This window comes from Zeugodacus cucurbitae, chromosome 2 (genome assembly GCF_028554725.1).
Source record: "Zeugodacus cucurbitae isolate PBARC_wt_2022May chromosome 2, idZeuCucr1.2, whole genome shotgun sequence".
NCBI classification, from domain to species: Eukaryota; Metazoa; Arthropoda; class Insecta; order Diptera; family Tephritidae; genus Zeugodacus; species Zeugodacus cucurbitae.
In genome coordinates, this window is record NC_071667.1 from 9,526,836 (window position 1) to 9,549,158 (window position 22,323).

The 22,323-nt window shown below is 32.3% G+C and overlaps 8 protein-coding genes across 8 annotated transcripts; 5 read left to right on the plus strand and 3 right to left on the minus strand.

The window, feature by feature from the left end:
* The first annotated feature begins 428 nt into the window (after positions 1–428).
* LOC105210217 (mitochondrial nicotinamide adenine dinucleotide transporter SLC25A51) lies at positions 429–2,529 on the plus strand. Its single transcript, XM_011181033.3, has 4 exons — positions 429–875; positions 933–1,670; positions 1,746–1,875; positions 1,939–2,529. The coding sequence occupies exons 2-4, from the start codon at positions 1,183–1,185 to the stop codon at positions 2,221–2,223; spliced, it is 903 nt and encodes a 300-aa protein (XP_011179335.1). The 5' UTR covers positions 429–875; positions 933–1,182; the 3' UTR covers positions 2,224–2,529.
* An 872-nt stretch (positions 2,530–3,401) lies between these two features.
* LOC105210216 (probable cytochrome P450 313a4) lies at positions 3,402–6,169 on the plus strand. Its single transcript, XM_011181032.3, has 8 exons — positions 3,402–3,613; positions 3,682–3,885; positions 4,164–4,349; positions 4,405–4,474; positions 4,722–4,836; positions 4,900–5,064; positions 5,346–5,769; positions 5,832–6,169. The coding sequence occupies exons 1-8, from the start codon at positions 3,415–3,417 to the stop codon at positions 5,993–5,995; spliced, it is 1,527 nt and encodes a 508-aa protein (XP_011179334.2). The 5' UTR covers positions 3,402–3,414; the 3' UTR covers positions 5,996–6,169.
* An 857-nt stretch (positions 6,170–7,026) lies between these two features.
* Positions 7,027–7,927, plus strand: LOC105210218 (60S ribosomal protein L32). The gene is made up of 3 exons (XM_011181036.3): positions 7,027–7,156; positions 7,384–7,483; positions 7,546–7,927. The coding sequence occupies exons 2-3, from the start codon at positions 7,391–7,393 to the stop codon at positions 7,855–7,857; spliced, it is 405 nt and encodes a 134-aa protein (XP_011179338.1). The 5' UTR covers positions 7,027–7,156; positions 7,384–7,390; the 3' UTR covers positions 7,858–7,927.
* A 358-nt stretch (positions 7,928–8,285) lies between these two features.
* On the minus strand, positions 8,286–10,635 carry LOC105210219 (serendipity locus protein delta). Its single transcript, XM_011181037.3, has 2 exons — positions 10,275–10,635; positions 8,286–9,728 (listed from the first exon to the last, which is right to left on the minus strand). The coding sequence occupies exons 1-2, from the start codon at positions 10,420–10,422 to the stop codon at positions 8,425–8,427; spliced, it is 1,452 nt and encodes a 483-aa protein (XP_011179339.3). The 5' UTR covers positions 10,423–10,635; the 3' UTR covers positions 8,286–8,424.
* Positions 10,636–11,071: 436 nt separating this feature from the next.
* Positions 11,072–12,885, plus strand: LOC105210220 (serendipity locus protein delta-like). Its single transcript, XM_011181038.3, has one exon. The coding sequence runs from the start codon at positions 11,257–11,259 to the stop codon at positions 12,454–12,456; it is 1,200 nt and encodes a 399-aa protein (XP_011179340.2). The 5' UTR covers positions 11,072–11,256; the 3' UTR covers positions 12,457–12,885.
* Positions 12,886–12,957: 72 nt separating this feature from the next.
* LOC128919856 (serendipity locus protein beta-like) lies at positions 12,958–14,417 on the minus strand. The gene has a single exon (XM_054225356.1). It carries the CDS (start codon positions 14,281–14,283, stop codon positions 12,958–12,960), a length of 1,326 nt encoding a protein of 441 aa, XP_054081331.1. The 5' UTR covers positions 14,284–14,417.
* Positions 14,418–14,634: 217 nt separating this feature from the next.
* On the plus strand, positions 14,635–19,320 carry Ctnnbl1_1 (succinate--CoA ligase [ADP-forming] subunit beta, mitochondrial). The gene is made up of 9 exons (XM_011181042.3): positions 14,635–14,722; positions 14,811–14,891; positions 15,211–15,314; positions 15,966–16,118; positions 16,189–16,351; positions 16,411–16,675; positions 17,331–17,755; positions 17,830–17,999; positions 18,527–19,320. The coding sequence occupies exons 2-9, from the start codon at positions 14,826–14,828 to the stop codon at positions 18,627–18,629; spliced, it is 1,449 nt and encodes a 482-aa protein (XP_011179344.2). The 5' UTR covers positions 14,635–14,722; positions 14,811–14,825; the 3' UTR covers positions 18,630–19,320.
* LOC105210223 (beta-catenin-like protein 1) lies at positions 17,913–20,890 on the minus strand. The gene is made up of 5 exons (XM_011181043.3): positions 20,729–20,890; positions 20,108–20,660; positions 19,174–20,042; positions 18,923–19,118; positions 17,913–18,864 (listed from the first exon to the last, which is right to left on the minus strand). Exons 1-5 carry the CDS (start codon positions 20,756–20,758, stop codon positions 18,776–18,778), a joined length of 1,737 nt encoding a protein of 578 aa, XP_011179345.1. The 5' UTR covers positions 20,759–20,890; the 3' UTR covers positions 17,913–18,775.
* Positions 20,891–22,323: the final 1,433 nt, after the last annotated feature.

The window sequence follows — 22,323 nt, forward strand, 5'->3', positions numbered from 1 at the left end:
AACAAGAATATATTATAATAACCACTAAATATAACTGGTGTAAACTTAACATTGTTTCACCTGTTCACGTTTTTTTATTTACTGACATTTTTATTTTTTTTATTTTAAATATAAACAAAACAACAGCCGTTCGCACTTGCATGTTTTACTAAAATTGTATTTCCGTAAGTAGGTGTTGCCAGCTACAATTGGATGTTTAAAATGTGACGGTGCCATAAAAGCTATTTTTAAGTGTAATCTAATATGACTCCCAAAATGTTCTTGATGAACTTTAAAGCGGATTTGTTCGTCGAAATCGTACGACAAAATTAAAAATTTTCTATCTTGCAAGTGTTCCGGCGGACAAATTCGACAGTGGTTGACAGTGTTCGCACAAACATCCCAAATGAAAAATTTTATTAGAATTAAAAAATTCGAGTGTGGATAGGGCTTTTAACGTAAAAAAAAATAAATAAAAAACAGTTCCAAACTTATAGTCATCCAACATGGAAAAAATAACTTCTCTCAAATATTTTCCAGTATTTTTATCGTTTCCACCGAAGTAATCGAATTGTATCATCTCTTATCAACGCCGTTTAAATTTTCTATTCAGCTGCGATATTTAAAATATCAGCTGTTTAGAAAATGACAGATTGATAATTTTTACTACGAAAAGAACGAGGAATTTTAAAATACGTGTAAAACTTTGATCCTGGTGGAAATAACATTATTATTAACAAGAGAGGCAACAATCTTCATATGGATTTGTTGCTTCTCCCATTCGTTATAATCCAAAGCTGGCTGTGTTGTAGAGTTTCCTAAATAAAAACGTGACGTATTTTTATGTGACAAAGTAAGGCAAAAGGAGGCAAGTTATCAAAGGGATTGTTCCGACCGTAAGATAGTTCATTATCATAGTTATGTAATTTATTAATTTTATCTTAATAATCTAGTGATTTACGACTACAATACTAAATTCGGGCATGCTTAGTACATAACAACTGCTAACTTATTCGTTAAAGCAGTGTATGCAAAGCATAATCAGAAAGTTTTGCACCTGTCCCCTCGTATCAGTATCACAAGCCTTTTCACCGTCATCAAATGTTGAAAATAAGTTGACAGTCCAGTTAAAGAGTAACACATAACAAACATAATAGAAAATAAATATTTGGATAAACGTATTATTTACATGTGTAATACAAAATGAACAACGAATCAAAGCTGAGGGATGTCAGTAGCGAGGCATTAGCAACAACTCCACACATATATACCAAGTCGCTATTAACCGCTTTCGACTGGAAAGAGTTTGCATGCGGGTGTGGGGCAGCTTTCATAAATATAGGTGTTACTTATCCTATTTATAAAATGATCTTTCGCCAAATGCTCCATGGTGTGCCAATAACATCTGCTTTCGGTCAATTACGACATGAAGGCTTGGGATTTCTCTATCGTGGTATATTCCCGCCAATGGCACAAAAAACAATCTCTTTGTCTATTATGTTTGGTGTATTTGATGGTTCACGCAGATATTTAATTGACAACTTTAATATGAACGCGTATACGGTTAAAATCATAGCTGGTATTTCCTCAGGCACAGTTGAGGCTGTACTTCTTCCTTTCGAAAGAATACAAACATTGTTAGCACACTCGAAGTACCATGCCTATTTCGCTAATACCCCGCGGGCCTTCAAGTAAGTTATACATTACATATAAGTTATACATATAAAGAAGTTTCATATTGCTATTAATACTTCAACTCATACCAGTTATGTACTAGTACATCATGGATTTTCAGAATTATATAGAGGTATTGTACCGGTGCTTTGGCGAAATGGACCATCGAATGCCATGTTCTTTATGCTTCGTGAAGAAGTGTCATTATACCTTCCGGCGACTGTAAGCATTTGTAAAATACATACATATATACATGCAATTAAATCATTATTATATTTTTTGCAGACTTCTAAAGCAACTAAAGCAGCACAAGAATTTGTAGCAGGTGCAATTATTGGAGCGTCAATTAGCACAATTTTTTATCCTCTAAATGTTATAAAAGTGGCGATGCAAAGTGAAATGGGTCAAAAAACAGAATCAATGTGGACAATATGCCAACGAATATACTTTGAGCGAGGAAATCGTATAAAATATTTCTACAGAGGATGTGGTTTTAACTCTTTTCGTTCCTTTATTAGTTGGGGAATTATGAATACTGCTTACGAAAATTTGAAGAAAATTATGTCATAAAAATGTTAATGTTGCTGAATGGATTTCAGCAGCCGATTATAGCGCACATGGAATGTCCGTTTTGTGACAGTGTTGCAGTAGACTGAATCGAGCCGAACGACGCTGGTACTTGGTACATTTATGTACTTTCAGGGTTGTGCAATATCGTACTGAAACCAAACTGGAAGTTTTGTTAGTTTTTGTATATATGAAATAAGAATTAGTGTTTTGAAATGTGTTACTAGCTAAAATTCTGTAAATCCTCTGTAAATTTAAGTAAAATTAAATTTCATTTAATGAATTCTTTTATAAACTGCCCTTAAAACATTTCATTCTATATACAATGTTAAATAAGCATTCTATTAGAGAAATGGCTATGTTAGTACAAGAATGTGTAGATATTAGTAAAAATCACAAAATAAGGTTTCGTTAATCATAACTAAATACAATGCGCATTTAGTCATTTGCCATACTACAACAAAACGTTTAAACGGTAAACTGTGGTTTTGTATAATACTATTATTAGCTTACATACAACCAGTACATTTTAAGTACATATACATATTTAAATTATGTTGTATATGTTAAGAATATACTTTCTTAGCTATGAATATTTGAAGAGGTCAATGTATTGTAATTTAAATTGGCGTACAATTTAAGTCACTTATATGTCAATTGCGAATTCATGTTACATTAAAAACTATTATAATTATTTAATATGGGAAGTATTACTGCTGTTATTGCCATTGACAAGCTAACATACATAAATGTTTCTGTTCATAATAAGATCAAAGTGCGCTCAGCGCGCAACCATTACTTGGGTGACAATAAATTTGATTCTACATACGTCTGCGTATTATAGAAGAATGCTGGGGTTTACTCACGTCTGATTATTTTTGTATATTTCGTAATAGTGCTTTAAATTATCTAGTCATTTGCTCTTTGTATCGACAGGTCGAGAGAAGTTCTATACATACATACATGTTTACCATTTACCTGTACATACACATATAGCATTATTCATGCGTACATATATACGTTGTATTAAAAAAAAAAATTCAAAAATAAATTAATGGAAGTAAAACAATTAATTACTACAAAATAGCCGAGCAAATTTTGTTTCACTTATGTATAAAGGAACTCATATAAAACAATGTAAACTGTCTTATTAAAGTTAGTTTCACCGAAAATTTATTCTAATTACGTTCAAAAATGTCTCCACGTACGGAAAAGTTGGATGATTGTTACTGTGTGCAATGGCGTATTTTCTTTTTAATAGTGTGCTCCTTTTTGATATCTTATTACCATATGTATACTAAACGCAAACAATTCAAAAATATCACATCGAAAATACCAACCGTCATGGGATTACCATTTATTGGAATAGCATATAAATTGGTACCTATCAAAAGTACGCTGTTTTCGAAATACTAAAAATAAAAATATACTAATTGGAATTTATTTTATCGAATGCAATAGGATTTATGTACAAAATTAGTTCCTATTTCGAAGAGTTCAATACGTCAACATATTGTGCGTGGCTTGGTACATATCCAGTAATTATTACCATAGACCCAGATATAATCAAAACTGTTACATCATCAACGGAGTTTCTTAACAAAGCCGAAATATTATATACTTCCATTGATAACGCTATACCCAAAGGAATAGTTACAAGCGAAGGTAAAATGTATTGCAACGGTATTGTGTATATGGAAAATAGTGAAAAATTGCTTAATTTTTAAATATTGCCAAAAGTAGTGATAAACGGAATTATATATTTTGAATTAATTAATTGTTGTCATAGTGAAGAAAAACTAAAACAGTTTGTTGTACTATTAACTGAAAACATAAATTCATAATAAAATGAGAATAATCGAAAAGTTTTACATTTTCTATACACAGATACTGTGAACTTTATTTCATATTCAATACATTCAATTTCTGTTATACATTTTTAGTTAAAACGTGGAAGCATAATCGCAAATTAATTAATGGCTATTTCAATCATAAGTTGCTGATGAGTCTAATTCCACTTTTTAATCGAGGTGCAAATACTGGTGTTCAACGTTTGTGTGAACTTTCGAATGGCGGCGAACATAAACTATTTGATCTCATTAAACGAGTCACACTGGAAATAGCAATAGGCAAGTGTAGCTAAATTAAGGTTAAAATTACCCTTATTCAATATCATAATTTTAGAAGCGACAATGGGCATTGATATGAGAAAAGGTGCCAGTGAATATTATGAACTTGTAGATTCATTCACCGTGTAAGTACATACATATATGCGTTCATACATTAGTAAATTAATTCGTTTATATTGGGTGGCTATTATAGCATTATCTACGTTAATTTGAGCAGAGGCACGTATTTTTGTACCTTTATTATAACTATAATACCATTTATAACTTATTTTTGAAGGACATAACAAATACTGTGGTGAATAATTCAATTTATGTTAATATATGTACATTTTTTATAAGAGAGACTACTATTAAGATTACTGTATTCAACAGTTTGATGGAGAGAATGGCCCAAGACGCAGCATTTTCTACAATGGGTCTGGGTTTTTTAGCGCGTACACCCAGTTATTATAAATCGCTGCGTTTTATGCGAAATTTTATGGATAAGGTAATTAATAAATTTAGTTATCTTCATCCATTGATATTAAATAATAACACGTAATTCTTTTAGTTAATAAAAGAGCGTACGAACAACAATAATACGCCTAAAATTGAAGAATGGCAGTATGATGAGGAAAAAATGAGCTCCTTTTTAGACATTGCACTCAATTATTGCGATAATGGAAAATTTGACAAGGAAGATGTCATCATGGAATCCATAAGCTTGATTGGCGCGGTAAATGAATAATGACCCAAAAACTACACAAGAAATTTTAATTCATTAACATTTCGAGTTTTCAATTTTTGCGCTTCACTTCAAAACTAATATTGAACTTTTAGAAATCATTCTTTAAAATCATTTACGTATAATGACAAAACAAAATCAATAACAAAACAATTTAAATTTCTAAAAAAAAAAACTTTTATATAGTCAAACACTAGCTAAGATTTGATTTCACTTATACACAAAAATTAATAATCATTAAAATATTTCTTACACTAAATTATATTTTTTAGTCATTCGAGACTGTTGCCACCGCAATTTATTCAGGCTTGGTAATGTTGTCTATGCATCCGGAAGTACAAGAAAAACTTTTTCAAGAAATCCACTCGATATGGCCAGAAAAGGATATATACGTTACTTATGATCATCTGAAAGACTTACCCTACTTAGATATGGTGATAGCGGAAACACTACGACTTATGCCATCTATACCAATTGTCGGACGTCAAACTATACATCAAACAAAATTAACATCAGAAATAATCTTGCCGCCAAAAATGCAAGTGATAGTGCCGATATTCAGTTTGCATCGTTCAAAAAATTGGTGGGGACCAGAAGCACACCTCTTCAATCCTGATAATTTTCTGCCGGAAAATATAGTCAAACGAAATCCATATGTGTATATGCCGTTTTCAAAAGGCGCCAGAAATTGCATTGGTAAGTAAAATTATAAATAAAAATAAAAATATTTTAATTATGTATTATTGTTTTTACTTTAGGCTGGCGTTATGCAGAGATCGCAGTAAGGGTTTTGCTTTTAGTGTTTGTTCGAAATTTCAAATTCTCAACCTCATTCAAATATGAAGACCTGCACTTCGTCGATCACATAAGTTTGTGGTATGACGTGGAACCAAATTTAAGAGTAGAATTGAGAAATATATAACTCATTTTCTGATTTTTCGTGGAAATAGAAATGTTAAACATTTATAAACCAAAATTTTAAACGAATAAGTACTTTTTAATTTCTATGAATTTATTTATTTATGTATATACACTTTTTACCCATTTTAATACCCTTTTCGAATAAAAAATGTTACCGGTATATGTAAGATAACAACATGCAAGTACTCATAACTATTTATATTATTTGTGTTTTTTAAAAAGCGAAAATAAAATATGTGTGCAAGTATTAGATTTTGTTGTGTTCTTTTATATCAATGATTAGGTGCGAATAATAAATAATTTAGAAAATGAATTACCGATTTATAACATTTAATTTGAGCTATATATGTTTCCCATAATGAAATTTTATCATGAAACATTAAAATACAAAGTATAATACATATACTGACTCACGATAGTCGGGTTTACGCAACCGGAACAGATTTGGATTTTTTATTCGCCCAAGAGCTGACAACACGGCATTCCCAAAATTATTTGAATAATGTTTTCTGCAGCTAAAACAACAGTACAACACATGTATATTCATATAGATAGATATGTATATTAAAAATATGTTATCATTTTGCAAATCACTCAACTGTTTACGCGAATTGTAAAATACCTTATTACAATAATCAGAATTTGTGAATAAGAATTCTAGGAATTTATTGTTTTATAAATTTTAATTAATAAAAGCGGATTAAAGGGAGTATTTATCCAGTTTATAATACATGAATACACAATACTGCAGTGTAAACAATTGATTATTATTTGATTAATTATTGGAATTAAAATTTACGAAAATCTTTATAGCTACATAAAATTATATTGTCAATTGAGCAGCATTTCATACAATTTTTTAGAACCAGCTAACCAGCATATGGAACAAAAACAAGAATCAGTAGAAAATCGACAAAATTCAGTTAAGTATTTTAAAATTATTTTTTTGTTTATCCTTTTTGTTTCGTTTTTAAATTGATATGTAAAAAGCAGATTCACCATTTCAAATTATCTAGTTCGCTAGTTCATACTAGAACCGGAAATGAGTTTTATGTTTGACTTGTGCACACTATTGACTGACATCAAATGTCAGATTACGATTCACTCAATAGCGGCCAACTTCAAGTTTCTTTCTTTTTGACGTGCTCTTTCAGAAAAATCGGTGTGTAATTTCTAAAATAATCAGAAAATATTTTTAACATCATTTAACTTTATAATAATTAATGTTCAATTATAAGCAATTATATTACGAATAATGTAGTGTGTGCTTAAATATGTAGGCATCTTGACTGATTTATGTTGAGATGGAAAAAATTTGTTGACAATTGAATGTTGGTTTCGATTTGGTGATAAATGCTAATAAGAGCAATTTATATCTTATATTCATAGTGTAAAGATGACGATCCGCCCCGCATACAGGCCAAAAATTGTGAAGAAGCGCACCAAGCACTTCATCCGCCATCAGTCGGATCGCTATGCCAAGCTTTCGGTAAAATTTTTGAAATAATATGTATGTTTTCAATTTAATACAACATTTGCTTATTCCTCCAGCACAAATGGCGTAAACCAAAAGGTATTGACAACAGAGTACGTCGTCGTTTCAAGGGTCAGTACTTGATGCCTAACATTGGTTATGGTTCCAACAAACGCACCCGTCATATGCTACCAACAGGCTTCAAGAAATTCTTGGTCCACAATGTCCGTGAATTGGAAGTGCTGTTAATGCAAAATCGTGAATACTGCGGTGAAATCGCTCACGGCGTTTCATCCAAAAAGCGGAAGGAAATTGTTGAGCGCGCCAAGCAGCTGTCGATTCGTCTAACCAACCCCAACAGTCGCTTGCGATCACAGGAGAACGAATAGACCTAAGTTTGTGGTTGTTCTTTTTTATTTTCACCAACAACTTAAATATAAAATCTGAAAACTAAGTAAAGTTGAGTGAGAATTCATATTACTACAATATACGTCTAATCTATGGGTACGAAACAGCTCCAATTCCATATTTCATTGGACATTACTAGTGTGAGGAGGTTTTTCTTATATTGGTGATTGATCAAGTGATAGTTCAAAATGGTAGACAAAACATATAAGAAAATATAAAGATGTGAGAAAAACAGGATAAATTGTATAAGTGCGATTCGTTTTGGGAAGTTTTAATGTTCGATCATTTAAATTTCGTGAATTGTTCATTAAAAAAGCATTCGTGAAATATTAAATTATTCATTTTAATCTGTCAACCACATCCAGTAAATTGTTATTCTTGTAATAATATATGAGTAAAAATGCAAATGTAGAGTAGGTCATAGTTTATTTAACGAAGGTTAAATATTTTCCCCAACCCATAATCGAAGTATTAATATTACATTATTGTTAGAAATAGAAATTCTTTATTAACATTTCGTTCTTTATAAAAAATATTAAGCACGAGAATTACTGGTTGTTATCGTCGCCTAAAATAACATCATGATCGCTTTCCAAATGTTTCTCCAAATATTCTTTATTTTCAAATGATCGACTGCAAATTACGCACCTAAACTCTTTATGGGGAGATGTTGTTTCAAACTTTGAAATTAGAGTAGATACTGCTTCCTTTGTTTCGTTTAGCTCCTGCTCGTCTAATAGCTGGGCTACTTTTGAGCGTGTAGATGGTAGTTCAATATTATGTGACTTCATATGCATTTTTAGCGTGTAACGTTCGGTGAAGGACTTTGAGCAGTGTGTGCAATGATGTCTTGGTCTATTTTCTTGGTGAATTAGCATATGATGGTTATATGTTTTTCTCGACCTAAACGACTGGTTACATATACTGCATATAAGAGGGTTTTCCTCGGCTTCATGACGCATGCGATGATTATAAAGCATATTATCCAAAGAAAACCGCTCCCCACATTTTTCACATTGATATTCCTTTTTATCCCAATGTTTACGCATGTGACGTAATGTATTCACTGGTCTAGTGAAACGTTTATCGCAGTAACGACACTCAAACTCCGTCTTTCCTTCATGCAAATTCATATGTAATTCCAAATATTCTTGATCTCTACGTATTACGCCACATACGGGACAAATAAACTGTTTTATGTCATGAGCTGAGTTTATGTGCCTTTGTAGTTCGGATTTCGACTTAAAAATTAATCCACAAACAACACATTCTTGATTCTTCTCTCCAAAATGTTTATCACCGTTCCATTCCTCCTCCTCCACATTAAACTCTTTGTCACTATGCATACTGTCATCATCATGGATAGTACTTTCTACGCTTTCTTCATTACCAACGATTTCTATAAACTCTTCTTTGGCTTCCAAATCAGGTTCAAATCCGTCTTCTACCTGACCATCGTCTTCAACGATCATTGCTTCGGCAATCGACTCATCATAATCGGTTTGTTCTAACTTAAGTTCACCAGACAAAACCGAGCGTAGCCTTTCAGTTAAACGTTTTTGAAATGAAAGCAGATTAACCATTAAATTATCATATTCGGCCAATTCATCGCAACATTCCAAGCAAATGCTTGCAACTCCTTGAAACACCAGATTGGTTTTGATACAATTAGCCAGGTGTTGTAATACAATTTGAACAGGTTTTCCTGATGCCGGCACTTTGCATGTTTCAATATTTTGGAATGTTTGGTTTGAGTGTTTGTCTGATTTACCACACAAGAAGCAATACTCGCTTGTTAATTCTCGAATGGTGCTTGTCGTGTCGGTAAAGTCGAGTTCCGCCTTGTGTTTTGCTGGAAATGTGAAATTTGAATATGATTAATGCGTATGTTTAACAATAAGTTGCGTATTTGATTATTTTAATATAAAACATTTGTAGGAAAACTTTGTTTGTTATTTGGAATTCGATAGCCGCCAATTTTAATCATACATTCAGTTCTATGTCGGTGTACATATATCAATTGATGTAAACAATGATGAAATGGATGAGTTTTTTGAAGTGTAATTTAATTTATTATCGAAATATGATTCAAATATCTTAAACAAATTATGAAATAGTCTTATATTGCAACTGAAAAAAGAATAAGTGAAGTGATAAGACCGGTTAAATTTACCATTACAAAAATTATGGAAGTCGATTTCGACCTTTATCGATTGGGGTAAAGGCGACACATGAATTAACCACCGAAAAGTGGGGTTAGGGATGGTTAGTCGATATCCGATTTATAAGCTATATTCTCTTTTATTTCCAATTTTAAGATCGACTACTTCTTTAAGTGATGGGCAAATACCATAAAACGTATAGTGAACTTGATAACATTTCGGACAAATAACTTTACCAGTATCTATTCCGTGCATAGCTCTCAGATGAAACGAAAGTGTCGTCGTACTTTTGTTATATTTTAACAATTTATTACACTCTTTGCACTTCACTCTTCTTCCTTCGTCAACTTTGACAAAATGTTGCCAAACTGCACTCACTCGCATTATTTAATTTTAAAAGGAGATTAAATGATTTATTCGCAGATTTTACAAGTTATTCTGAAATAAAATTACAAAAGGTACCATACTAAATGTAAATAACTAAATGGTCGACCATCGCTGGCGGTAACGGAATGAATGGGATTTATGAAACAAAGAATGGTACTTCAGTGATGGAATAATGTCGAAAAATCACATCGCTTAAATTAACGTAGATTGTTTAAATGGTAGTGGATAGCGTTTGCTATCGTTGGTGTGGGACAAATTAATCCTTAAATAAAATACTATTTAATTAATTTTTAATCGAACATATTATGTATAATAATTTTTAATAATTTGCAATTTTTTCACTAATGGCCATTAGACCAGGCAGGCAGTAGTTATCAATTACCTTTAAGGGAACATAGAAAGAAATAGAATAAAAAAGAAATATTTCTACACTCTAAAAATCAATTATTTCCTGACGAGGGATATTGACTAAAAATATATTTCTATTAAGCTTTTATATTGTTTAATTTCAAATTAGTTTAGTACCCATGAACTCATTCAAATTGCATTTATTCTCATTTGAATTAAAATGGCAGCATTGTTTATGGAAGACTCCATACCTCTCATCGATAATTTTGTAGTATGCTTAATATCGATATTCGATAAATTGTAATATGTGATCAACTAATTTGTTAGTGTTTAATGCACAGCACTTACATATTTGTTTTGAAAAGCATACATTTTAACAAATTTGACTTTTGAATAATTAAATCCAACTTATAAACATTAACAAATACATACATATTTTCTTGAATGTGCTAACTTATTTGGTATCTGCAAAAACAAATAAGTATGCGTTGTCTTCTTTGCGGAGTATTGCTGAATGAATGTGACGAACTGAAAGACATCAATGAAAAGTCTCCCTTTTCTAAAAAGTCGTTTCTTTCTATTGTAAAATATTTAGCAAAAACAGCTAAACCACCCGGTGTAGTAACATGGACTAACCAATTCAACGAATGTTATATCTGTCAAACTTGTTGCTTTGATATTTTAAAATACGACGAGTATATGGTCAAATTGTTGGAAGTGCAAAAGCGTATTATTTCATATCTGCGAAATCCAGTGCTAAGCGAAGAGCTCATTGCAATACAAACATTGGATGAATGCATTGATGAAAGCAATGTGAAAATAGAAGAATTTGAAATAGGTGTCGAACGTATTACCGAAGAGTGTTTTAGCGTTCTTGACAATAATAACAAGTCTTTTGTAGAAGAAAATGAAAATACCGAAACCATTGGCGATGGCGAAAATATCAAAGAATTTAATTATGCAGATGAAACAGAGTCGGATAAAGCTGAAGACCCAACCGTTAGTCTCCGCAAGTACAATATTCCAGTTAAATGTGATATCTGCTGTAAAGTTTTCAAGAATAAAACACATCTGAATCGACATATGAACGTTGCGCATAAACCATCTAAACAAGTTTGGAAATGCGAAGTTTGCGGCATTACTGCAAAAGATGAAGAATATTTAGAATTACATAGAAATATCCATGAAGGAAGATCTGATTTAGAATGCCGGTTCTGTAACAAACGTTATTCTCGAAAGATTAATGTTATCAGACATATGCACAAACATTGGGATAAAAAGAATGTTCAATGTGAGAGATGTGGTTTGAGGTTCTCTGAGTTGCCAGTATACTATAATCACAAATTACAGCATGATGCTGAAGATGACCCGCTTATTTGCACAGTGTGTAACCAATCGTTCAAAACACGACGTACATATAGAAACCACTTATGGGTACATCGGGACGATCGTCCACGTTATAGCTGTGAGATTTGTGGGAAGACTTTTGTTGAAAAATATACACTTAAAGTTCATCTAAGATGTCATAGTGATGGAGGAAAAAGAAAAAATAATATTTCAATAAACCAGGAAGAAAAAACCTTGGAATGTGTTATATGCGGCGATCAATTTTCTTCCAAGGATTTATACAATCAGCACATGGAAATTCAACACGATGTAATTTTGAATGCTGAGGACATTTAAATAAATACACATCCAAACATTTAGATACGTATAGATATAATATATTTTTTATTTCGAATTCGATAAAATGTAAAGACAAATCAAAGTTTTCAATATAAAAAAAGTACTATGTAACACATAATTTGTTAGTAACTCTGAATAATTTAATTTCTGATTTCTTATAATTAATTACAATTATAGCAAGCTTTACTACGACTTCGCTTGTATGTCCATAGCAAATGTTTCAGACTACTAATATGCATTATTTTTTTTTATATATTTAATAATTAACACTTGTTAATAATGGTCTTTGACGTTATATAAAATTTTCTGGTAAAATCATTTGGAATAATTAAATAGTTTCAATTTAAAAATAAAAAACAAGTACTACCGATGAAGAATACATACATATATATAAGTTTATTATTAAGCCTAAAAATACCAGATGAATGTAATACTAATCGATAATATTATAAGTAAAACATAATTATAATGGATTTGTTATTGAATTCTATGTATTGTTTAAAATGTACCCGCGTGAACATATTTAAGATGGTAGTCTAAATTTGCTTGTGCGTTGAACATTTGCCCACATATATGACAAGCTTTCTTCGTCTCTTCGTCTACCACATCAAATTCCGAAAAATTATTGATCGTTAAAGATTTGAGAATAACGTCGTGCTCTTTCTCCATGTGTTTATTTAGATGATCCTTTGCTGTAAATATCTGATCACAGATCACACAATTGAATTTGTTATCATTGGTTTGTGCTTTCACAGGATCATATGTTGCTCCTTCATTCTCTGATGGGCTATTTTGTTGCTGTTCTTTTGATTGTGCTACGTCGCTTGAATTCATAGCTTCAGGGTGCGTACGTTTGTGGACTTTAAGTGTATATTTTTCGGTAAAGGTTTTAGTGCAATATTCACATTTGTAACGTGGGCGATCCGCTCGATGTGTTATCATATGATGCCGGTATGTCCGTTTTGTTTTAAAAACTTGGGAGCAAATCTCACATTGAAGTGGTTGTTCTTCAGCTTCGTGTTGTAATTTATGATTGTACAACACGGTTGTTTGTGAAAAACACAGACCACACTTATCACATTGATACTTTTTGGAATTGAAATGTACTTCCATGTGACGAATTGTGCTAATTTTTGTAGAGAATTCTTTTTCACAAAAGCGGCATTGGTTCTCATTTCGTCCATCATGAGTGTTCATATGTAGCATTACGTAGTCTTCATTTCGATGACTGTAAGAACACAATTCACAACTAAATTTCTTATGTGCATGTGTTATATGTCTTTTCAATCCTGAATTTGTACGGAATCGCATTGCACAGAAATCACATTTAATCACAGTCCCTCGATTTTTCCTACTTATACCAGATGGACTTCTTGAAATATTCTCGGATTTTTCTCCAATAGCATCATCTATTGTTTGTGCAATTTCCGTGTCAGATATTAGAGCATCATCAAAAAAATGATCGTTGGTTAGTTCATCCAGCGCACTCATATCCGATTCAAATTCATTATCAAAATCAGAATCAATTCCCAAAACTGCTTTTTCTATTAGATCAAGAAGAGCACGTTGCTTCTTTAAAGCTTTCATAAGATAAGTGTCGTATTCCACTACATCAAAATGGCATGTTACACAAATAGATTCGTCATGACCAATATGTAGCTCAGAATTCGCGTGACGTGCCAAGTAAGATAAAACATCCCTAAAGGATTTCTTCGAGGCGGGACATGTACTGCTATCAACGAGTTTCTGATTTTGAGGAGATGTGATTTTTCTCCGACATAAGAAACACTTTTTTTGACAAATTTCTGCATTCACAGTGTTCATCCTTATTTGCTTTGAAAGCTAGATACTCCAATCAGCATAAATTTAATGTGTGTATAGAGAATTTTAATATAGCAGCTGTAAAAATATCAACAATCTTTGTGGTGTTCGTCATTGATGAGGGTTTATTTCTTATTGCATAATCGACTAAAGCTTATCGATAGTAGTATAACTGAATAACTTTAAAAATTAAACAAGTCGTTACCATAAAATTATCTATAATTAATTTTACAATATAATATAATTGTTGTAATTGATTAATTAATTTTATAAAGATATATGTAACAAATTACGAATTTGATAATTCTAATTAGGTCTGTGACAGTTTGTGACAGTTTGTTGTTTTTTTTTTTTCAGCACTTTCGTTTTGACATTGAATAGGTTTCTTCAACAGACGAGTCACTCGTTTTTCTCATATATTTGCTGTCGACAATTTTTGGTGGTGGGAATAAAATAAAGATTTATATATATTCTAAATAATTTATAAACTTTTTATAAATACTTATAATTCTATTTTATTTTTATTATAGCCGGATTAAATAAATATGGCTGCTTTATTATCTCGGACGGGTATTTTAAATGAAATTGTGAACCCAAAGGTTGGGCAAAAGGTATGGTGGATTTTTTTTGGCAAATTTTTACATAATTGATAGATTTTGTGGGAATGTTGTTGGGTTGAAGGTGAAGGCAGGGGACTTCACTAGCAAGGTCTAAAACGTCTGATCAACTGTTGATTACCAAATTCTCAGCTGACTTGGGCTTTATCATTCATTATCAGTGACGTAATTAGTTGAAGTGTAATGTAATTATAATATTCATTCATTGGGCAATATAAATTTTAATTGTTTGTTTATGGAAATGTAAACAAATATACACATACACACGTATGTTCATATGTATATTTCCAAATTTAATAGTCTTATTTTTCAGATTCTTGCACTTGCCACAAGTGGAAGTCTACAAAAGAGGAATCTCAACGTTCAAGAACATGTTTCATACACTTTACTTAACGACGCAGGGATTCCAACACCTAAGTAAGTCAATAAACATTTATATTTGATTAATGAATTTGTTGGAAATTATAATATTTCAATTAGTATATCCTAAAAAATAATTATATGCAGAAGAAGTGTGTGTTTGGTAATAATTCAATGGCAAAAAATATTTACTGTGTATTTCGAAAATTGAAAATCGCAGCCACATATGTATATTCATATGCATATATATGTATACAATTACGCCAATTAAATGTTAATTAGTTGCTTATCAACTATATTAGTAGTACTTGTAAATGAGCAATTTCATCAGACTTTGTACCTAGATTGAGATTTTTTGATTGACAGACATATGTACATTCTCATGCATACAAAGATGTCTTCGGAAATATGTGTAAATTATAAATAAACAAAATGTAATAATTATCTATAGGTGCTATATGCCTCATAAATCAGGTTTAATATTTGAAGTGGATCATTTAAAATACATATGTATCATAATAAAGGGTGAAATGCTTAAAGTAGGTTAATTTCTATTAAATAGCCATTTTTAATTTTGTTTACCAGTTCTACGGTTGTATACTTCAGATTACGATTACGTGTTATCTTTATCGCAGAATACGTCACTTTGTGTTGGATTACATTTTATAGCGCTGATAATTTATACATAATTCTGAATCATTTGTTTAGGTTTGGTGTAGCAAAGTCCGGTCAAGAAGCCAAAGAGATTGCCCAGAAACTCGAAACGAATAACCTTGTGTTGAAAGCTCAGGTTTTGGCTGGTGGTCGCGGTAAAGGTCATTTCAAGAATGGGTTAAAGGGCGGCGTACGTGTTGTTAATACGTAAGTAGTTTATTTCCAAAAATATATTTACACAATTATTTAACAATATTTTCTTATCTACCTATCAAAGACCTACTGAGGCTCAAGATATTGCCGGCAAGATGGTGAATCAGCTTTTAGTAACCAAGCAAACAGGCGCTGCTGGTCGCATCTGTAATTCTGTTATGGTTGCAGAGCGTAAATTCCCACGCCGCGAATTCTACTTTGCCGTTATGATGGAGCGCGCTTTTAATGTGTGTATATAAATAAACTATTATTTAAAAGTGTTAATTTGAAATTTACTCGAAAAAAGGGTCCAGTTATCATTGCTTCGTCGCAAGGTGGTGTTAACATTGAGGAAGTGGCTGCAGAGAATCCTGATGCTATTGTTTACGAACCTGTCGATATTAAGGTTGGATTGACACCTGATCAAGCAGCTAAAGTGGTGAATTCAGTTGGTTTGGGCGAGTTTCAAGAGGAAACCGTAAAAATGCTGATGAACATGTATCAGCTGTTCGTGAAGAAGGATGCTTTACTCATTGAAATCAATCCGTATGCAGAGGATGCACTCGAAGGCTGTAAGTATTTTGCAAAATCATAGAAACTTTTTTAAACTATTTGCCATTTATGTGCACTAATGTAATCATTATTAAAAATAATAACCATGACTTCATCAATCAATTTCGATATATAAATCAATGGAATTAATGTCAACAAATTAAAAAAAATATATATATTTCATAATGCCACAATATCTGCAGGTTCCTGTAAGTAATATGCCTTAAATAAGTAATTACAAGAAACTTTAAGATTCCGTTGTTATAGCTTTTAGAAATTGGCATTTTTATTAGTTCGAAAATTATTTTGCCAGTTTAATCATACGCTTTTGATGCATGCATAAATTATGACAGAAAAACTTGAAAAAAAATTAATAACGATTATTAAATATATTTAAAAGAAATCCGACATTATTGATATATCCAATATACTTAAACGTAGATATTTAGCAACAATTATGTTAACGAAATTACAAAAACAAATGTGCATATCTAGACTAGAAATATATTATTGATCATTGCGTAGCGTTATTTACATAATTTTTTTTTATATTTACATTATTTCATTGAAAGTACTATCAATAAAATCAATTTATTTTTATTTTTTTTTATTTAAAGTGTTTCTAGTTAAAAGTTATTACGTTATATTCTATACACAAACTTTGTCTTATTCTAGTCTTCGCATTGGATGCCAAATTCCGTTTTGATGATAATGCTGAATTTCGTCAGAAGGAACTATTCGCATTGCGTGATTGGACCCAAGAGGACCCCAAAGAAGTGGAGGCAGCCAAATATGATTTGAACTACATTGCATTAGATGGCACAATCGGTTGTATGGTGAACGGTGCTGGTTTAGCCATGGCCACCATGGATATTATTAAACTATACGGTGGTGATCCAGCCAATTTCCTTGATGTCGGTGGTGGTGCAACTGCACAGGCTGTGAAGGAAGCCTTCAAGATTATTACTTCCGACCCGAAAGTTCACTGCATTTTGGTGAACATTTTCGGTGGTATTATGCGTTGTGATGTTATTGCCGAGGGCATTATTGCTGCTGCCAAAGATTTGAATATGAAAATGCCAATTGTAGTTAGACTGCAGGTAAGCAGAGATAGAAGTTGATCGGCTAGAAAGAAATAATCTTAATACAAATAATTATTATATCTTTATTTTAGGGCACAAATGTGAATGAAGCACGCGAATTGATTCGTCAATCCGGATTGAGGATTATTCCACGTCACGATTTGGACGAAGCTGCTAATTTGTCGGTACATTTGGCTCAAATCGTACATTTAGCGCGTGAAATGAACATGGATGTCAGCTTCGAGATTCCTGACAGTGTGAAGTAGATATTTTAGATTCTGCGATTAAAAATAGTTCAGCATTAGAAACACATACACGTCGAAAAAACAACATAACTATATACGAAGCATACAAACATCATAACATAAAACGTATAATACGTTTTGTAATTAAAATTGGTTTGCAAAAATTGTTAATGATTTTAAGAAAAAAGTTATTAATATGTTAAAATTGAATATCACCAAATTATGGCGCAATTTTTGCAAATTAATATGTTTACTGCTTTTTCTTTATTATCTCCTTTTAATTTTATTCTCTTAGAGATGGGCGTACGTAGTTGCAGTTGTCACTAAGCAACTTTGCGTACACTTGTGTAAATCTTTATTCTACATGATTGTTTTTTATTTCTTTTAATTTTATAATTATTTATTGTATCTACACATAGATTAAATAACATTGTTGAAAATAAATTATATCGAAAACAGCTGTTTTAAACACAAATATTATTTATTAATTAAAAAATGCCAATGAGTTGAAAAAGACTAATTGTAAATTTCGATTTAAAATTAGCAAAAAGTCTGGTCCAAAAGGCGGTAGTGATGGAGGTGACAGCGGCGGCAGCCCCATTTGCAAACCCAAGAAAAAAATCACTTGTGACAAGAAAACGAAATGAATTAAGTTTTACGATGGAATTTGCTTTTTTATATATTCAAAATTGTTTGTATTCGTTTGCGCATTATACAAAAAAAAATTTATTAAACAAGGTTTTGGCTTCAAAAAACTAAAATATTCCAGTTATTATTTGATGAAAACTTTATTTTAGAATCTATCAATCAACGAAACAATGTGAGATTGTTCTTGTTCCTTCCAATCAGCATCGCCGTCATCACCAAAATTTCCGGCGTATTCTGAAATTAACAGTTTTTAAATTTTTCTAGCTGCGATGTGTGTAAAATAAGTACAAACCTCGCATAACATTTCTGATAGTTTTCATTGATGAACCGCGTAAATTCAAAATCTGTACGACTCGTTGTTTTACTGTATCCGCTGTAGCTGATACTTCTAAAATGATATAGTCGATTCGTTGCAGCGTGAAAAGTCCACCTGTCAGTCGCTTGATGTAATTATTTTCTGCCTCCTCATCTTCATCGATTTCAGTATTCTGATAATAAAAAAATGTGTCACCGTTATGAATTTTATTGGTTCAAACTAGTTACCTTTCCTTGTTGATCTATTTCCCGGTCTACGGTTTCCACCTTCTCCAAATACTTCAAATGCAACTCCAACAGCCGATCTACCTTTTCATGGTCATTTTCCGTGAATTTCGATAGCAGTCGTTGCCTTTGTGCTCCTCTGCAATTTCTCAGCATTGAAGCTATGACGGAACAAACATGTTCCTCGTGTTCATCCGATGATAATAGCTGTTTTTTATTACGCTTCGGTGTTTTCATGAATAACGGGAAAATTGTACGAAGTCCAAGTATGTCTACGAATTTATTACAATTTTCACGACCATCCGGTCCTGACATGGCGTGATCAAGCACTTTAAGCGAACCATTCCGTGACATCTTCTTTTCGCGTAGCATTAAATTCATGAGCTGTAAGCCTTCGCCTTTTAGAAAACGTTCCCTGTTTTCTTTGGCCATTAGTGCTGAACAAAGGCAATTGAATAGATTTTCCATATATTCCTGTTCTTCTGTAGAGGTAGGATCATGTCGTTTGTAGATAGCCAGCTGTTGCAATAATACATCAATGCCATCAATTGTGCCAAGCATCAGTCGGTTATCGTTGTTTGTTTGTATTAGTATGGAAAGTATTTCACTGCAATATAGTTTATTGGGATCAAAAGGTGTCTTTTGTTTTAGTCTTTTCAGTATCCAAGCAAGTAAACCTTGCTCCGCTGCTTCACGAACAATATCACTGTGCATTTCTGTTAAATTCTCCACAATCGCCAGGGAGTTATGAACACCATCAGCTTCCTCTTTAACTTCTTCGTTAAGACGTTCTAAATTTTGTACTAAAAGTGCACAAATCTGTTGTTTACGCAAAGCTTCAATTAAAATTTCCGCTCCTTCACTACTCTCTCCTGTAAATATTTTTATTATACGACCATTAGGAAAATAAAAAAATTTAAAGATGAGTTATTTTCACCTAAGATATCTACATCGGTGACTTCTTGCAATAGATCCACAATCGCAACGGCAATGTCTGTATTGGGGTGTGCAAGCAATTCTAATATACTAGGTATGCCATGCAATTCCACCAATACTGGGTAGAGATCAGGCACGGTCGCAACGCCCTTTAGTTCCTGTATGACAGAATGCAAATCGACTTCCGACTCCATAAATTTTTCTGGGTTATCAGGATATTTGATTCTCATTTCCTGATTTTTTAAATTGCGTTTTTCAAAAACCAGCAGTAATTTCTTCAGTCCTACTTCATCGAGTACGTCACCTTCCGCATCTTCATTCTCTACATAATTCAATATATTAATACGCTCTTCTTCAGTAAGTTCAGGACCGAAGAAGGTATCCAAAGATGGTACGTCAGGTTTCACGAAATCCGCTGACTCCTTAGCTTGTTCAATGCGGCGCATTCGTTTTGACTTTTCATCCCGTTTAACATCTCTGGTAGATCTGTCCTCCGTGGAATTCAATAAGTAATCATCATCCTCATCATGTGGACGTTTTGGTGTCTGTTCTGGCTGCAAGATAAAGGCGACTGTGGATTTACTTTTACTTTAATTTTTATATGTATTAATGATGTTTATACCTTAAATGAGAGTAATTCACCGACATCCATATTTAATTGATATTTCTGATATTTTTATAAAGTATATTAATGTTAAAACTCAACTATCAGAATGTTTACAATATTTTTATTTTGACAATTAAGTCGGCATGAGAATAAAATATGTTGCCATCTTTTAAAATACAATAAGGTTGCCAGATGTACATTGTACATGATATTTACATCGAGAAAAATGAATCCTCCACGCACCATAGACTGTTAAAATGTCGGCAATGCAGTGTTTGAATACATTAGCTGTCTTCGCTTGATCAGTTCAAATAAGTTTCTTCAGCGAATCTTTTTATAAAACAGTTATGCGTCCCGGAAAGAATATTCTTTTCATTGGATAACTGTTAGACATTTATTAAACTCAATAGCTAACCTGATTCATAGGATTTGTTGAGAGCAGTTGAAAAAAGTTTATCTGCGATCTCACATAGGGATGCAAACATTGTGAAATGAAACATCGATGGTTCGATGCATCGATGTTTCTTCAAAACCCATCGAAATCAAAAACATCGGCCATTAGCATTATGTGTCTTAGCATTATATGTCTGTTAAAGTTTTTTCTCAATAAATAACAGAATTTCAAAACAATGGAAAGTTTTTTCATTTCTTCATTTCTCTTCGATTTCTTTCGATTTTACCTCTGCGTGATAGTTGCCCTGGGTTTAGATAACGGTCGTTTACTCGGCACTGAAGTGGCCACAATGTGTAAATATTAATAAGCCTATTTATACAACTCCGGAAACACAGTATTCATGTTAACCCAAACTCTATTGGCTTCTGATTGGTAGGGGTAATAGCCGAGATACACTTTCTCTTCAACCTTCCGTCCCTGTAAGTGTAGATAAATTTGACAGCTTACATTTCACCTTTTGGTGGACCAAATGTTTGTTCTGGTTCCAAATATGGAACGAGTATTCTGTTTCACACTTATGCGAAGATTCCGTTGTATCAGCGCGATTCTATGAATTTTTTATGAAACGAAAAAAAAAGTATTTCTTTTGGCCATAGCATCTTTAAAATGCAGTAATTTGATCTCTCTGATCTAACGCAGTAGCCTATGCCAGAATTAAATTGTATAAACAAATCATAAAAGTAACCGCAACATTGTCCAAGCGCACATTCCCTTAACGAATTCTCCGTATTTTACAAAAATCGAATTCCAATGTAATAAAGCGTATCCAAATAGAGGGTTTCGAGTTAATACCCGAAAAAGTGTGAAGTCAAATTTTTATATAAACCATCGACATAAAACATCGTTGAAAGTGACATCGCTGCATCGATGTTTTTAGGTTCGAGACATCGATGCTTTTTGACGAAAACATCGATTCATCGTTTGCATCCCTAATCTCACAGCTCTCAAAGAATGCTTTATGTACCACAAATGCTTTAGCGCACGACAAAGTTGGCTCTGCAAGCACCATCAAATCATTCCGTTAACAAAAAGCACTTAAAGACAGTCATTACAATGATTCTTTGCTCAAAACTGGCATTTGTGAGAGAAGCTTGCATCAACCGTTACGTTTAAGCACTCAGTTTAAATGGATATAAAATTTGTTTAGATGCGATAT